Source organism: Poromitra crassiceps (genome assembly GCF_964638095.1).
Source record: "Poromitra crassiceps genome assembly, chromosome: 17".
NCBI lineage: Eukaryota > Metazoa > Chordata > Actinopteri > Beryciformes > Melamphaidae > Poromitra > Poromitra crassiceps.
The window spans coordinates 3634918-3653593 of NC_139635.1; the positions used below are offsets into that span (position 1 = coordinate 3634918).

The window sequence follows — 18676 nt, forward strand, 5'->3', positions numbered from 1 at the left end:
CTTGGAAGCGAACCGAGACCCACGTTTTCAAGCGGACCAGAGTTTGTTTGTTTGTTCCGCCCCAGAGTTCGTTTGCGCTTTCACACCACCCCAAACGAAGCGCACTATCCGAGGAAACGAACTCTGGCGCGTTTAAAGTGGACCAAACATGTGAAAACGACCTAAATTTCAGCCGTCAAATATGCCCCCCAGACCTCCACAAATAGAACTCCAGAAGCCCCCAGCCCCACGTGTGACCCGCCCCCTCCGCTCTCTAATGTGGGGTGAATCTGTTCCTCGCGCCGCTGCACAAAAAGGCGTTTATCTCAGCTTCCTGGTGAGACGGGCGTTTTCAGTGAAAACGACCTACATTCAAGTGTTGATAACTAAAGAACGGAAGAAGGAACAAACTCACCCCCCCCCCCCCCCCCCTCCATGAAAGTAGAGGCTTCGTTCTGTCTTTTGGGATATTCGGTGTACATAGTCATAGAGAAAATATTCTGTGTGTCCCGGAAGAACACTGAAAATGGTCAGAAACCCTGGCAGGGAATGAGTTAAAGGCAGATAAACCACAAAAAGTAAGAAAATGAAATACAGAACAAAGAAGCGGCAGGCTGTTTAAATAATTCACAGAAATACCTTTCATGATGCAAATAATAGTCATAATAGCAGTAGTTCTATTAGCAGTGGTATTAGTGGTAAGTAACTAATAGTAGCAGCAGCGTACATGTAAAAGGCAATGGGATTTTTGTATGGGGATTTCGGTTAAAAGTATCAAATAAGGTCTGTGGTTAACAAAAGTGTATGAAACAGCAAAGTTTGTGTTCAGCAAGATAATCTTCACAAACGAGGAGGAACACTGTTATGACTTTTGAAGGGTTTTCTGAAGATCGTGTAAAAAAAAAACGCATTTACGCTTCAAAAGTCATAACAGTGCTGAACACAAACTTTGCTGTTTCATAAACTTTTGTTAACCAAATCATTACATTACATTACATTACATTACATTACATTACATTACGTCATTTGGCAGACGCTTTTATCCAAAGCGACTTACAGTACAGTAACACATTTTTGTCAGCAATAGAGCAATCAACTATGCAACACAGTCTATGACAACTACAACATCTGAAGGAATAGTGGTAAAGTTATGTATGTTAGTAATTTTTTTTTTTTTTTTTTTTTTTTTTTAGAGAGAGAAAGAAGTTAGTTCAAGAAGGGCCCAGATGGAGCATGAAAAGGTGTGCCCCCACCTTATTTCATGCTTTTTTAACCAAAATTCCCATACAAAAATCACATTGCCTTTTACACGTACTTAAAGTGCTTACAAGTGCTACTTGCGGACTCAATCCTGCTGTACTCTATTTAAGCACACATTTGTTCTTCTCATGATTTATAGATAAGGCCTGTTGTGAATTGGGTCGTGATGGTTTGTCATCCTTAAAAAGTGGGTCCCCAGAAACAAAGGTTTGCGAACGACTGTTATGGATCATCATTGGCCTGTATTTCATTTCGCAGCCGAGGAAATCTCTCATGTGTGTAATGTGTTTGTGTGTGTGTGTGTGTGTGTGTGTGTGTGTGTGTGTGTGTGTGTGAGTAACTAAAGTCTGTTCACCCTGCTGCCTGGGTCCACAGCGCCCCTAGCAGGCCCGGTCCGGTCCACAGCGCCCTTCTCAGACCTGCTGGTGTCAGTACAGGATGCAGGCTGCGCCGGAGCTTCCAGGAAGACTCCACAGGCAGAACAGTAGTTGGCGTAGGGATGACTGGTGGCTCCACACTGCCGGCACATCACATGACTGACTGCATGGCCAGGCTGGAGACACAAGCAAGCACATCATCATTGATTTCATCATTACATCATCATCACCACCGCATCATCACTGTCTACATCATCACGACATCACCATTGCCTAAGGAAGCTTGCCAGATTCCAGGTTGACAGGACTCTGATGAAACTGTTTTATTGTGCCTATATCGAGTCTGTAATCTCCTTTTCTATTATCTGTTGGTATGGAAACCTTGGTATTCAAGGGAGGAACTCTCTCGGGAGGATTGTGAGAGCGGCATCTAAAATAGCCGGAGTAAATTTTAGTAGCCTGGACCACATTTTTAACAAACAGGTGCTTAAAAAGGCAATGTCCATTCGCATGGACGATACTCATCCTCTCTGCCCAGAGTATGTGCTGCTCCCTTCGGGCCTTCGGCTAAAGGTTCCGAGGGCTACGAAAAACAGATATAAACTGTCTTTCGTTCCAGTTTCCATTACAGCTTTAAATGCTGCTGAGAGGAGGAGATAGTGCACTCTCTCTCTCTCTCTCTCTGTCTCGCTCCCTTTTCTCTGTCTCTCTCATGCAGCTTAAGCGCTGCTGGGCAGAGGAGATGATGCACTCTCTCTCTCTGTCTCTCTTCTTAGGTAGGTAATGTTGCTGCTACTAATATTCTTTATATATTTTATATTCGAGATATATCTTTATTTATTTTTTACCTACCTATTTATGCGAGCTCAAAAAGTCCTGGGGCCGGTTGCACCAACTGGTCTTAACTATGCCTGGTCGTAACTCCTACGTCGGTCTTAGTTAAGACCATGGACTTACGCCTGTTGCACCAACACGGCTTATGTCTGGTCTTAACTATGCTGGTCGTAGCAATGCGCGTCCATGTGAATTGCCAGGGAATGCACCCTGATTGGATGATGTTGCAAAAAATGTGCCTCGCGACCTGCTTGGAGCACTGTGCCACTACGCTCTCTCAGCCACTACTGTAAAACACCCTCCCTCCTCCCATCCTCCCTCGCTCCGGGGGAAAAATGGCGGCTATTGAGCAGACAGAGTCAGTCTGAATGAAATTGAATGTAACGTTCCCAATTCTATGTATTAAGTTCTAAAAAACTAACGGCAACATTTTGGAAGGCGGGTTAGGTTAACTAGTTAGTTATAATCTAACGTCGTGCTTTCAAAGACGGCGAACTGGCGGTGTTACGACGATGACGGTCAAAAAGGTCTCTGCGGAGATCTCTGTTACAGGCAGGCTCTACGCCTCCTCCTGACGAGGCGTAGGAGTTACGCCTGGTCTTAGTGAAAATAAGGCTTAAGTCGTCTTGGTGCAACCGGCGTAGCTGTTAGGTCGTAAAGTTACGACCATTAGCTTAAGACCAGTGTAAGACCAGTTGGTGCAACCGGCCCCTGGACTCTTATTACTTTTAAGTTCATGTACGTGTCTTTTACTACTTTTAAGTACATTGTACAGATCCCTTGAGGTGTGTTTTTACTTTACTTTTATCCTGTGTTTACTTGATCCATTTTCTGCTGGAAAACTGCTGCACATGCTCCATGTTTGTTTTAATTTGTCCATGTTTTTGTTTTTTCATGTATTCGCTATGCTTTTTAGATCTGCTTGCACACAAATTGCCCTTCTGGGACAAATAATAAACTTGAATCTTGAATCTTGAATCTTACATCATCACTATCATCATTGCATCGTCACTGCAGTACACCATAACTATATGATCAGTACATCACCATTACATCATCAGCTTACATCAGTTTATAGCTGCTTCTCCTACCAGAACCTTACACCATAGATTAGTCTGCCCCGCATAGACTGTAATTCATATTTAATTGAATGCCTATTTAACTTGGACTGTAAATTCATATAATAAATGTATATATCGTGTATATATTGTATATATTGGACTGTACTTGCAACGTTGTGATTGTCTTTTTAGTTATTTTTCCTATTTCATTATCTCTGAATATTGACATGACCGCTGGCTACGCTACGGTACATACGGACACTAAGACAAATCCTCGTATGTAATCTTGCATAAAAGTGATTCTGATTCTGACACTACATCATCACTACATCATCATTACTGGACGCCATTCCTGAGCACCCAGCCTCCCACATGACACCCCGCCCACCGCGTCTACAGGGACCATTTTCAGACAGACTCCAACCCCAAAAAAATTGAACCAGAGGCAAAAAGACATTTAAAGTAGACCTGGTCAATTAACACATTGAGTGCCAAGGACGTCTGTGCACGTCCTAAAAAAAAGTAACGAGGAGTGCCAAGGACGTCTGTGGACGTCCTAAAATCATAATTCATATTATTCCATAATTCTGCTGTTTAAGGTCGTACCTAGCCAGTGAGCATGAATCCCTTCAAGGGATCACACGGCGCCACCTTAAACATCGTCACGGAAGCTGCGCCACCCACCTCAGATCCTTTAGTTTGTGCATGAGACAGCAGGGAAAGACGTGATCAAAGAGGAAACCGATGCATGCTTCAGCCAGAGCCGTATATATTGCTCTGTCTGCAGCGGAGAGTGGGCTCGGCTGCATCCGCGCTCACAACTGAGCTCTTATGCTTCTATCTATCTCCACACGATTTCCTGCCAGAAAGCCAGCATCCGAAGCCGAACGGCCAAGCCTTTTCGTTCAGTCGCGTTTGCCAGCGCGCATCATTTCCTTGATGGGCGCTGGGATCCGTCCGGGGCAAAAACGGAGTCGAGAAAACAAACTCTGTGCGTGTGGGAGGAGCCCGCAGCTCAGAGGGGGAGAGGGGGGGGGGAGAGGGGGGTGGGGGGGGGGGGGGGGGTGGGCACGCAGGCTGCACAGAAACCGCACCATGCCACCACATCAGAAAACACCAGCCAGAGTCAGTGAATGTGCTCGAAATTAGAGTGCAAAAGGTATTCATAAAAGTGACTATATCTTGGAAAGTAAAAAAAAACGACAGAAAACCCTTGAAAGTGCACTTTTTTGAGAGGCTGTCATTTCATAATGGAACTGTCTAGAAACAAAATTTCTTCTTTGGAAGAAGCAGGAGTGTTCAATGTTTCATTAAAGTCCAGCCCCGTTAATATAGCCATAATAGAAAAAATTCTATAGCTGTTTTCAACTGAATGGAAGTGAATCTGGAACAGGCTGCAGACAATTTTACTGAAGCGCTGTGGCACTCAATGTGTTAAAAAAACAAGGCTAGGTCGGAACCTAGCATATGGCCAGCGCAATAAAGCGTTCACGAGCATCGGCACTGGACATTGGACTGCTTGCGCTGGCCAAAAAGCACTGTGTGTGGAGTGACATTGTTTTTGAGTGTTTGCATGCATTTATGTTCATTCATCATTTATTGAATTTGGGGAAGGACCCCTGTGTTTGTGTTTTTTTCATATTTTCTGTGTGCAGTGCAGTGTTTTATATTAAAGCTTAAGCTTTTCAACATATTTCTCGAATTATGTATTTTTCCTCTCTCCCAATACATTGATCCCATATTGCAGTGTGGAAAATACCAATATTACTGTCTTTCAGAGGCTATGGCAGGCTCATTTTTAAAGCAAGCTTGAATACATGAAAATAGAAGACCTATTTTAGATTTAGAATGTAAATGGTCTATGAAATAAATTAATTTAATGTAATTTCACATAACTTGAACACATCCATCCAGATTCATTTTGGTCCTTCATAGGAAATAATTTGAGCACCTCTTTATAGGGTAACAACAATAACATGAAAGTATTTCCAGTAAGTGCAGTTTTTTATGCAGGCTTATGTACACACAATTTATTATTATGAAATTGAGCACAGCGGTAGTTCAGGCAGGCCACGGATGTCAAGCCCAGCTTAAACCCAGCCCACAGCTGATTAGGAGCTGACACGTACTGTACATTCTACTTAGTCTATTTTATTTTATTTTATTCTATTGCATTTTATTGCATTTTATTGTATTGACTGGTTTACGTTTAGGGAGATACTGTGTGATACTGTGTTATGCCATGTTGTGTATGTGGATATTTCATGCGTGAGTGCGAGAAAACTGTAACTTGTCCCAATTTCTCCCCGGGGTCATTAAAGTCTTTCTGATTCTGATTCTGATTCTGATCTCAAACCCAGCCCACATCAGCTGACTGCTTAGCTGAGGCATTCAATTGGCTCAACTCAAACAGGGCACCCTCTTTAATTCTGCTCCAGTCTGCTGCCTAAGATGGCTGCCTCATCTGCAAGCTGTTTGCAACCCACCTCCTCCCCAGCTCCTCCAGTGGCGGAACGAAAGGCGTACAACAATTAGCCACCAACCAGCATTCACAACTTTCACATCAGAGGCGCGGATCCTATTTTCCGTGCATTTTGCGGCTTTCAAGGCCGGTGTGAAAGCGGCTACAGTGTCCACATATTGAGCACTATGTGGTCATTTACTTGGCCGGAAAGCAGGTTTTTCATGCAGTGATCATCACTACATCGTCATTACATCATCACTACAGTACACCATAACATAACTACATCATCATTACATCATCACCACCGCCCAAAATGTGCTGTGGAAACAAATAGGTAACTAATGTCTACAGTACCTACAGAATACACCAGGAGTGGAAAATAATTCTCACTACTGTAATGGAGTAGCTTTTTTGTGTCCTTGTAGTTTTTTGAGTAATTTTTTACTTGAGTAAGTTTAGTTTAGTTTTAGTGGCCCCGCCAAAATTTTAATGGAAAAATCACCACTGAGTATGAAGTATGAAGCGTGGGTATTCTGCAGAAAAAAATTGAAAATTATTATATGTAGCAAGGCTTATGTGTAACAGCTGGAAGTGGAGAGAGTTTGAATACTATAAGAGTAGAATGGTGATTTAACTAGAAAATGTATCTCATAGCATTTGGCAGTTGTTTAAACATTAATACGTGCCTGTGTGGAAGCCTGTGTTCACGCACATATATGCCCCCGCTCAAAGTAGGTTCCTGTTTTAGATGGAGGGAGCTTGTATTTTTGGTGGTAATTAAATGATTTTAAGTCAATACTTGGTGGTAAATATCACTCTGTGTGTGTGTGTGTGTGTGTGTGTGTGTGTGTGTGTGTGTGTGTGCACCTTGCAGCCACACCAGTCACAGTATCTGGCGTCAGACCGGTTGATACGTTTGCATGTGGAGCAGGACAGCAGCCTGCAGTGCTCTGCTGAGGGGGCGGGGCCAGAGGGGGTGCCGTGGCCCCAAAACGCCACCTGCAGGACACACAGCGTCTTACATTTAGTCTTTTCACGTTCATTCTTGTATTACTAGAGGGTATGCACATCCACTGAAACACGCCCCCTCAATCAGGAATGAGTGTCAAAATGAGTGTCAAGTTCCTCCCTGAGCAGCAGGTGTCAGTTATCTAGGCTGATTACTGCATTCAAGCTCAGTCTTGCTGTGACTCAGTGGGCGTGACCCCACAGTGACTTCTGCCTCTGTGACATCACATGCATACCCTCTATTGATTAGCGGGATTGTATCCAATTCCGGACACTCTCGGTCACTCCTGTAGTTTCCGGTGTTTACCGGCATTTCGTTTCCAACCAAAAGCTAAGTGACATAAATTCCTACAGATTTTTCTACTAGGTATCAAATTTCATAAATATCTATACACATTTATGCATATAAAACATTACGTTATGACCTTAGTCATGAACAAGAAGTGAGAAGTCTTAAATCCCACTTTGGGCGACAGTCATTGTGTAGATTATGTGTATTTTAGCTGATAAATAGAAAAATAAGAGCTTTGAGTACACAGCCAAAGTATCTATAACATTGTAAAGGTGCAGGAAGTATACAAGGTACAAGGTAACCAGAATGCAGTTCAGTAAACAGTAGGGACAGGAAGTATACAAGGTACAAGGTAACCAGAATGCACTTCAGTAAACAGTAGGGACAGGAAGTCTACAAGGTAACCAGAATGCACTTCAGTAAACAGTAGGGACAGGAAGTCTACAAGGTAACCAGAATGCACTTCAGTAAACAGTAGGGACAGAAAGTCTACAAGGTAACCAGAATGCACTTCAGTAAACAGTAGGGACAGAAAGTCTACAAGGTAACCAGAATGCACTTCAGTAAACAGTAGGGACAGGAAGTCTACAAGGTAACCAGAATGCACTTCAGTAAACAGTAGGGACAGAAAGTCTACAAGGTAACCAGAATGCACTTCAGTAAACAGTAGGGACAGGAAGTCTACAAGGTAACCAGAATGCACTTCAGTAAACAGTAGGGACAGTAAGTCTACAAGGTAACCAGAATGCACTTCAGTAAACAGTAGGGACAGGAAGTCTACAAGGTAACCAGAATGCACTTCAGTAAACAGTAGGGACAGTAAGTCTACAAGGTAACCAGAATGCACTTCAGTAAACAGTAGGGACAGTAGGTGACTCACGGCGGGCGGCAGGCGGCTCTCACAGCTCACACAGCGGGACATCCGAGCCGGGTTCCCACTTCCACAGCACACACACACCACGTGGTCCTGCACATGGACACACACACACACACACACACACACACGCACGCACGCACACACACACACACGCACACACACACCCACACACACACACACACACACACACACACACACACACACACACACACACACACATGCACAGAGAACACCAATTACAACATATCTGTAAACACATCTATCTTGTTAGCTTTGTTATCTCGAGATAACGAGATAATCAACCCGTTATCACGAGAAAACTAATGTTGTTTCCTCTTATTACTCGTAATGTTCTGAGAGATCAGGAGAGCCATGCCGGCACACAGAGGCGGTGGGCCCTATCTTCGTACAGGCGATATCCCCTATTAGCGCTTGTGCACCTGTTTGCGCGTGCCTTAAAGCAGAGAAGATTGCAGTCCACTGTCCAGGTGTTATGCCGAGTTTTGCACCCCCGCCCAGCATAAAAAAAAGGATCCCCACCTCACGGGAGCATAATTGTAATGATTTATACAGAAATGTAACTGTTTAAAAGTGATAGAATTGTCTGGTAGACGTGGCCTCCCTGATTTCTAAGTTAAAACAGCCCCGAAATATGTTGGGGATGCAATTCTCGGCGGGGATGCGAAAAGTTCACGGCACGTGTCGCAAGCGCAAATTAGAGCCGTGCCAAAATCATTTGCGCCCCAAAATGCCTGCTGCGCAAACGGGATTTGGGCGGTCTTAAGTACCAGAATCAGGGGCAGACTGGGATTCTAATTCAGGCCGGGCATTTGATAGCAAGCAGGCCAGGCCGATACGGGCCGACGCGCGTGCCGGCGTCCGTAGGGTGGCGGCAAAAAATTTGGGCCATTTGAAGCCAGATTTGGGCCGTTTGAAGCCAGATTTGGGCCGTTTGAAGCCCAATTTGGGCTGAGTCCAATTTTACAATGAGATGCACCCACTTTAACCCTGAATAAAGTAATAAAACCACTAGTAAACCAGTAGGCAGCGCCTGGCCTGCTGTTCAGTGAGTGGCCTGACTGGGGGCACAATTTTTTTTTTTTTTTTTTTTTTTTTTTTTTTTGCAGGCCAGGCCAGGCCAGGCCAGGCCACCGGGCATTTGCCCGACGTGCCCGATTATGCAGTCTGCGCCTGACCAGAATTATTCACAGGCGTGGCCAGGCAATCCTGGGCATTACGTCAATCAAAACCAATCAGATTCCCGTCTCGCAATGGCTGTTTGCGCGAGGCATGCAATATGCTGTAATTCTCTCTATGCGTAATAGAGTTTACTCACTCGTGCGAGCTGGACAGAGAGAGCTTATTGACAGATCGTCTGTGGTGCCAACGACCCTCCGGGTTATGAAGGTAAATAGCTTATGTCCATTGTCCAACAAGTTTTCTCAATTAATTTCCCTCTATGTGATGTGATAAAAGTTTCTCAGTGAGTTATAGTTGATTGCCTCACTGAATTATCTGCTAATACCCAATTTTAGCAGCATAATTTTATGTCCTGCCGTGGCAACTGGCAAGGCTGAGCGTAATGACATATCCAAAAGGGATTTTACTTTGCACTGCGCTGCATGGAGATTACGGTGCGCTCCCGGCGCAGCAAGGTATTTAGCATGTAAGAGGTCCTTTTCAAAGCTCTTAGCGCAAAGTAATTGCGCGCTGCTGACGAGAGGATAATGCCATCTATCCCCACATTTTAGCGCTGAAACGCCTGCTTTGGCATGTGGCACGCCTATGCCCAGTACAATTATAACAGGCATGCGCTTGTGCCCGCCCCAATTTGCATTGCGCACGACGTTAAACGAGCGCAAACGCTAAATTACCGCTTTTGGGAAGCTAGGGCCCGGTGTCTTGACAACTGTTGCAATATATTGTTGTCGACGAGCACATGCTTCCTCTGATACATGGTTAGGGTTAGGGTTGCATTAGTCTCAACGCCAAACCCATGAGAGTTGTTATGCTGATCTCCCTCTGGGTCTGGGACACTCCTCTCACCAAACAAGGCATGGAATTTTGGCCTGTGATTGGCGAGTGGTGGATTCACCATTCACCACTCAGTAACGACTTCGCGATCAGGGAGGCCCACCCCCTCATTTATATAGCATGCGGCCAGATGTGTGTTTTTTTTTGCATTTTGCCAAATTAGACAGGACAGCAGGCAGACAGGACAGTAGGCAGACAGGACAGTAGGCAGGCAGGACAGTAGGCAGACAGGACAGTAGGCAGACAGGACAGTAGGCAGGCAGGACAGTATAGACAGGACAGTAGGCAGACAGGTCAGTAGGCAGACAGGACAGTAGGCAGATAGGACAGTATAGACAGGACAGTAGGCAGACAGGACAGTAGGCAGACAGGACAGTAGGCAGACAGGACAGTAGACAGACAGGACAGTAGGCAGACAGGACAGTAGGCAGACAGGACAGTAGACAGACAGGACAGTAGGCAGATAGGACAGTAGGCAGACAGGACAGTAGACAGACAGTATGCAGACAGGACAGTAGGCAGACAGGACAGTAGGCAGATAGGACAGTAGGCAGACAGGACAGTAGACAGACAGGACAGTAGGCAGATAGGACAGTAGGCAGACAGGACAGCAGGCAGACAGGACAGTAGACAGACAGGACAGTAGATAGACAGTAGGCAGACAGGACAGTAGGCAGACAGGACAGTAGGCAGATAGGACAGTAGGCAGACAGGACAGTAGACAGACAGTAGGCAGACAGGACAGTAGGCAGACAGGACAGTAGGCAGACAGGACAGTAGGCAGACAGGACAGTAGACAGACAGGACACTAGACAGACAGTAGGCAGACAGGACAGTAGGCAGATAGGACAGTAGGCAGACAGGACAGTAGACAGACAGGACAGTAGGCAGATAGGACAGTAGGCAGACAGGACAGTAGGCAGACAGGACAGCAGGCAGACAGGACGGTAGGCAGACAGGACAGTAGGCAGACAGGACAGTATAGACAGGAAAGGTGGGGAGAGAGAGGGGATGATCATATGCGGCAAAGGACCACGGGTCGGATTCGAACCCACGTCGGAAGCGCGAAGGACTAAAGGGCGGGACATACTCCACACGCGCTTCTAACCGCGAGGGCCGTGCGACCAATATGATGTCATCGCGGTGGGGGGGGAGGTCACGGCAGCCGTAAACGCGTGTCGCCAGGTTTTTCTAGCAGCGCACCGCGCCGCTCTGCTCCGCTTTGCAGGGAGACAATAGATCCATGGGAGAGACAGGAAGATAAATTAAATGAAGAAGTAAGTAGGCTTCACTGAGCCATGTTTTGACCACATGTCTTGACCCATGTGGTCAACTTTGATTTCTAACTGTTAGTTTTTAGTCATTTCAAGTAATGTGCTGTGTTGAGACACATCTAGGCCTATTTACATTCAATAAAAACAGGATTGGCGATTCTGTTCATGTGCTGATACAATCGTTTGAGAGTTAAACCACGGTCTACTGAACATAATGGCATTCCATTGACTTTTAATTGCGTTCCATTGACTTTATCATGGGCCATTCACTGAACTATGTAAACAGCGGTGGTCTGAGCAGCATGAGTATGAATACCTCGACCCGAGCACAGAGTGCGCTCCCGGTTTGCGGAGCTCCGCCTCGCGCTGCCTTCCTGGAGTATGTCCTAAGCTGTGTGTGTGTGTGTGTGGGGGGGGGGGTTACCTGAGGCTGCGGCTGGCCAGTGGGAGCCTCACAGATCAGACAGGTAGAAGTGTTGACAGGAACCAGGCTGTGACACTGGGCACACTGAGCTGTCTGCAGCAAACACACACAACTCACAGATATAATGTGATGTCAAATTTAATCTTTTATACTAATTTTATGCTTTGTACTTATCTTAACCCTTGTACCCCACTGCCGCGGAATCCTCAATTTACTATTGGTCCATCTGATGGACCTTAACAGGTATCGTGTACTAATTTATAAATATTAATTTTAATTTTAATTTTTTTTACTGTTTATAATTCATTGGTAACTTCTTCCCTAATACCTCATACCAACATTTCATACCTATTCGAATTTTAACCCCTCAAATGCCAGTGTACAGTAAGTACAGTAAAAAAAAAAAAGTACATAAAAAAAAAAAAAGTGATTTTTTTTTCCATTTCCATAAAGACAAACTGGCTTTGGGTCTGATATTATGGGCAGGTTGGGGTGTTTTACAAAAGTCACCACTGCAAGATGCCTAGTATCAAAGATTTGCAGGCATGATGTCACAATAGCTATGACATCACTAGCCTATGACATCATCAGTGATGTCATGAGATGATTTTTTGTCAATAATATGTCACTGATGACATTACTGATGATGTCACAGACATTGTGACATCATCAGTGGGTTTTTGTATTTTTTGTGATTTTTTGTAAAAATAGTATTTTTTCATATTTTGAGCCAAAAATCCAAAAAGCGCATGTTTTGGACTTCCAGCCATTTTCCCCAAAAAACACAAACAAGCTTTAGTCCAGCATCTATCCTGGTCTAAAGGCTTCAAATCAGTAGTGTGGACTGTCAAATTCAGTTTTCTAATATTTTCCCATTTTTGGCATAGGAATCAGTTTTTTTTACATTTCATGTAAACTGTATGGAATTGATTGCTATGCCAAAACTGGGGGAATATGGGAAAAAAAAAAAAAAAAGTAGAAACTACAATTTTAACCCCTTGAGTCAAGGTGAGATGTGTAACATCAAGGAAATAATGATTTTTTGAAAAATTTGCTGGAAGTCAAAAAAAAAAAGTTCTTTTTGTGCAAAATTAACATTGAAATCAATGGGACAACTATGCAATGGACGTTGAGACCATGTAACTCCCCCAAAATTTCTACCAACTCAAAGGTTAGATATTAAGGTCAAAGTTCAAGGTATTTGGTCCAGGATGCCCGCTGAAATAAATGAAATAAATTAATTTTGTGAAAATTTGCTGGGAGTACCAATAGAGTGGTTTCAATGGAAGTCAATGGGTCCATCAGATGGACCAGTAGTAAATTGAGGAGTATTTTTGAAACAAGGTCTTAGGATCGTATAAAAATGATAACTATGATTGATTTTTGTCAAATACCCCAAAAAAAATACATAGCCTTACATTTAGACCATATACTCAAAAAATGTCGAAACGGCCCATACGCGAACGCAGGAAAAGTCCATCAGATGGACTAACCCATTAATATAGTTTATACCTACACATTGTACTTATCTTTTTTTTTTACCTATTTAACCAGGTAAAAGACTCATTGAGATTTCAAATCTCTTTTACAAGAGGAACCTGGCCAAGAGGGCAGCATAAAAAACATACACATTTAGGTTCCATACAGACACACAAATAAACATTTGAAGAGGGAGACTTGAAATTACATAAGTAATGAGATTAAGTACAGCAGCAAGTTCCAATACTTCCACGTTCCAAGTCCTTTAAAATGGAACCAAAGGCATCATATGAAATTAGAGCTGGCAATTTGAAGTCTTTCTGGAAGGTGTTCCAGGTAAAAGGGGCGGCATATTTAAAAGCTGTTTTACCTACAGTAGCTCAGTGGGAACACGTGGAACAGTCAACTGTAGAACATCCTGTGAGCTCAGGCTATAATGGCCTTGGCTTCTGAGGAGGTGTCTACACAAGTAAGTAGGGACCAATCCAAGAAGAGTTTTATAGATAAAACTCAACCAATGGGTACGCCTGCGTACATACAGAGACAGCCAGTCAGCTTTTGCATACAATGTACAATAGTGGGTAAGATGTTTACAACCAGTGACAAAACGTAAGGCACAATGATACACCGTGTCTAGCGACCGCAGACATTGCGCAGAAGCATTCAACAAGTCACCATAATCTAGCAGAGGCAAGAAGGTTGCAGACACGAGGTATTTCCTAGCTCTGAAGGAGAAGCGGGACTTATTTCTAAAGTAGAAGCCTTAAACACATTAATACATATACTTATCTTCATATTCAGTGTGTTGTGTGCATACTTTTTATCATATTCCTTATACTCAATAATATATAATAATATAATATATATAATATAAGTGTAGTCAGTCTAGCCAAGGGGTTCCCAAACATTTCCGTCCAAGTACCACTATGTACCAAACCAAATTTCCCAGGGACCCCTTCCACTGCGCATACCAACCCCCCATAAAATAAAATTGGCTGATTTAACCATGCAATAGCAGCAGAACGGCTAAATGACAATATAAGGCTACTAGCTGGTTCAAAACAGACAAATTAACAGATTGTAACAGATTAATTGAGTTATCCCATGTGTGTTGCAGTATTGTAAAGTGTTTCAATAAAGAGCCATCCCGCTCCAGACACTGCCAAGACAATCTTTTGTATTCTGTTTGATAATATAAAAAACAAACAGCAAAGACACATTTGCTTATACGGGTTAGTACTGGCTTTGCGCTTTTCAAGGCACGCAAAGCGCTTCACATATCATGGGGGTGGGCTCGACTCATCCACCAGACAACCATCAATGTGTAGCACCCACCTGGGGGTCACACCCCTCAGGGCACCGGGGTTACATCCCCCAGGGCACTGGGGTCACACCCTGCAGGGCGATAGGATTTTTAATGACCACAGAGAGTCAGGACGTCTCATTTAACGTCTCATCTGAAGGACGGTGTTCACTCACAGGACTCTGTCCTGGGGCATTGGGGATATTATTCATGAGACCAGAGTGAAAAGCACCTCTTACTGGTCCTCCAACACCACTTCCAGCACAAGTCTACCATCCAAGGACTAACCAGAGTCAGCCCTACTTAGCTTCCCCAGCAAGCCAGCGAATTTAGGAGCCATGGTACCGGCCCTAAACTCATGTAAACAGTTTTCTTCCACCACGAGACAACTGACCCTGAGTCTTACAAAGCTAGCTCTGTCTTAATAGAGTTAGAATAATATAGAATAACGAATAGAGTAACGTTAACAAGACTGCATCCCCTAGATTTGATAAAACCTGAAGGTAAAGATGTATCTGAGTAGTACCTGTCCTCCCTCAGCAGGGGGCACTCTCTGTACCGGGACCGGGGGAACCACAGCGCCACACTGAGGACAGAAACCAGCAAACGGATCTGAAGGACGATGACGCAAACACCGGGCACAGCTGGGAACAAAGAGGGAGGGAGAGAGAGAGGCTAATGTCTTAATGTGTTTCTTAAACCTGCAATAACTGAGATCAGAAGATCTGAGATCCTCAGTTTTTTTGGTGTCCCCCTTATTTACTGTGCTGTATATCAGCTGACTGGGGACTTATATGTCTCAGATTATATAGCCTATATCTTTATCCTCTCACATGTGAGTTTATATAAGATGTAGCTATGTTTTTATGCAGACATGAGTTGTCACTTGTCACATCTAATATGTTTTTAATATATAGCCTATTACTGGCAAATGTGTTTTACATACTACGAGCGCTAATTGATTGATTGAGCTGTGCATTCTGTCACACGGCCGCTACAAAGGTATTTGAGATCTCCACTTCATAAATGAACCTGATGAAGCACGTCTGCGAAACGCGTTGTTCCTAATAAATCATGTATTTTTGATAAGTTTGGTCACCAGCTTTTTTGGGAGTATGCCGTCTTTATATGGACTTTCCTGCTTAGTTGGTCTTTTATCCAATATCCAGCTGTGTTGCTGTGTTGTCCTCTTTTCTAATGGCTGGAACACATCAACCCCACTCTAAAGAACTAGTGGAAAATGGGTGATATACAACAGTGATACTCAACATGCGACAGGGTCAAGGGACTTTCCTGAAGGAGGCATGTTGTTGTGAAAATCTGTGTATTGGAATGATCAGATGAGATGAAGTTGGAAAACTTTTTGTCTGTGCCCTCTCTTCTCCTGCACTGTTTCACTACCAGCTGAGCAGCCAATCGGAGCGATTCAAGAATCATCCGGAAAAGCCACCGACTAGAGCGACACACCGCAACGACTAGAGCGACACCCGACTAGAGTGACACACCGACTAGAGCGACACACCGCAACGACTAGAGAAAAACTAGAGAAAACGCCTCAAAAATCATAAAAGTGGTCCTCATTTGTGAAGATGATCTTGCTGAACATAAAATTTGCTGTTTCATAAACTTTTGTTAACCACAGACCTTATTTCAGACATTTAACCAAAATCCCCATACGTCATCCCTGCACACTATTGTAAATTGACTACCGGAGGTAGTGGGTGTCTCGCTGGGTGTAAATTGACTGTGTGCCTACCAGAGGAAGTGGGTGTCTCGCTGGATGCGGCTGGTCTGGGTGCTGTTCAGGCTTTGGAGCAGACCGGACTCACTCTGAGACAGGAGACATGACATCACAAGGATTTATTACACAGTCAGCTGGTATTTAGAGACGCCATAAAGTCAAACATGTGTTTTTCTTCTTGTTCCTTCAGTTGCATTATTTGAGCTTCACTGTGCTGAATGATGTCTGTGCTGAGTTTGACACTAGAAGCTGTTTTCACAATCGTCTGCTGAAAGTAGAACGTTTCTCTGAGCTCACTGAAAAGGACGTTTTTAACAAACATGATGCGTGACATCACGGATACTGGAGCCAAGTTACAAATTGAGTTACTTTTTTTTTTAATCAAAGCACATATTTAAATAAAGATACAATCATTTCCTAATCAATGCAAATAACCACTATAGATGACAATAACAAAGGAAAAGGATAACATTTAGAATTTTGGACGGTTTACACTGACTTCAAGACAGTTGAAATTATTTTTCGGGATGGTTCAGCAGGATGTCATTCTGCTACTGCTGTTATTTTGGTGAAAGTAATGCAAAAGTAGTGTAATAAGTAATGAGTTACTCTACACAGAAAGTAATATTGTAAAGTAACTTAAAGTAAGTAATTAAAGTAACTAGTAATATGTAGTATATTACATTTTGAAAGTAACTTGCCCAACACTGGTAACCGATACCATTAATTATGGTTCCATTTAGGTGTTCCAGTGCCAGGGGCCTCGTTTAATGCAATTGGTTACACATGCCTCAAAACAGTTGCTGTGAAAAGGGCCTATAGTGTTGTTGGTTGGTGTACCGCTGTGTGAGAGCGCTGAGAAGTAGCAGACGGGGCTCCAGGGGACAGGGCTCCAGCGCCCAGACGACGGTTTAGAAAGCGAGGACCTGTCATGCTCTGATCTGGAGACAAACAAGACAGAAAACATGAAGAAATGCCAAAGAGAACTTTCCTTTAAGAAACTCCTTCAACATTATTTTTTACATATAAAAAGCAGTTATGTCAGCTATGTCATTTGAGCAATTGTGATGTCATCAGTCTGTCAAAAATCACTTACACTGTGCAATTGTGATGTCATCGGTGAAGATGTCATCAGTGATGTCATCAGATGTAATTGATGTAGGACTAATACCGCGTTCATGATGACAGACAACTCAGATAGTGGGAACTTGGATAGTGGGAGGTCCACGCCTAATTTTGATCCAATCAGAGAAATGTTTACATTTTCAGGGAAAACAGAAGGTCATATTGCAATGGCTGTAAGGGGCTATATGTATTTCACCCCGAATCCAACGCCGCCATCCATGAGTCTCTACGAGTTACGGTTACGGAGATACATTCACCCTGCATGCAGGGCTACAGGAGAGAGATAGAGGACAGCGGGGCATTGGGAGTTCCAAGTTACTGACCAAACGGTCAGTAAAGGATAGCATGTAGCCTTGTAACTGTTTTATTTAACATCTGGAATACTGGGAAACCAGAGGGCTTGTACGCACAACTGGACCCAACTAAGTCTAGACATGGATATACCACAAGGCAAGCATTAGATTCACGGTTTACTCTACCTCTACCAAAAACAAATGCACTGAAAAAGATGGTAATGTATAGAGCAGTTGCTTACTGGAATAAAATACAGAGAAATATAATTATGGTAAGGAACAAATTTATGTTTTTTTTTTTTTTTTTTATTGCTTATTATCTTATTATGAATATTAAGATAGATTTTGGTCTTTGATTTACTGATTTGTTAATTGTGCAACATGGAAGGAATTTGTATTACGGTATGTATTATGTATTATATATTGTAATCAAGTATTTCAATTATAATATGATGGTTTCAGTGAGTATGGTAAAAATAAGGTCAGGATAAGTGTTTTTGCTGGTGCAATTACTCAGGAAGACCGATACATTTCTTTTTGTTTATGAGAAGAGTTGATACTGTTAATATTTGATTGACATGAATATTGAGTGAGCCTTGACTCAATTGTTTTTGTTTGTTTTTATTTATTTTTGTTGTGTTGTTTTTACTCCAATGCTTTTGGATTTTTTTATGTTTGTATTTTACGTGTTTGGACCCCAGGAAGAGTAGTCTCACCTTTGGTGTAGACTAATGGGGATCCACAATAAACAATTAAACAATTAAACAGTGTTTAAACAGGTCAGTAGTATCGCGATATAGTATTGCGATATTTTGTCTGACGATATTGTATCGATATTTGGACGCCAAGTA

General features: G+C 43.2%; 1 protein-coding gene across 1 annotated transcript in view; it reads right to left on the reverse strand.

Moving 5' to 3' along the window:
- Positions 1-18676, reverse strand: part of dzank1 (double zinc ribbon and ankyrin repeat domains 1) — a gene marked incomplete at both ends in the record, with an annotated part of 78052 nt that overhangs the window by 35986 nt on the left and 23390 nt on the right. Inside the window, 7 exons of the mRNA XM_083653691.1 lie at positions 1595-1792; positions 6843-6974; positions 8156-8239; positions 11885-11977; positions 15193-15310; positions 16423-16496; positions 17248-17348. Coding sequence (XP_083509817.1) covers positions 1595-1792; positions 6843-6974; positions 8156-8239; positions 11885-11977; positions 15193-15310; positions 16423-16496; positions 17248-17348 — 800 coding nt within the window. The remainder of the gene's footprint in view (positions 1-1594; positions 1793-6842; positions 6975-8155; positions 8240-11884; positions 11978-15192; positions 15311-16422; positions 16497-17247; positions 17349-18676) is intronic.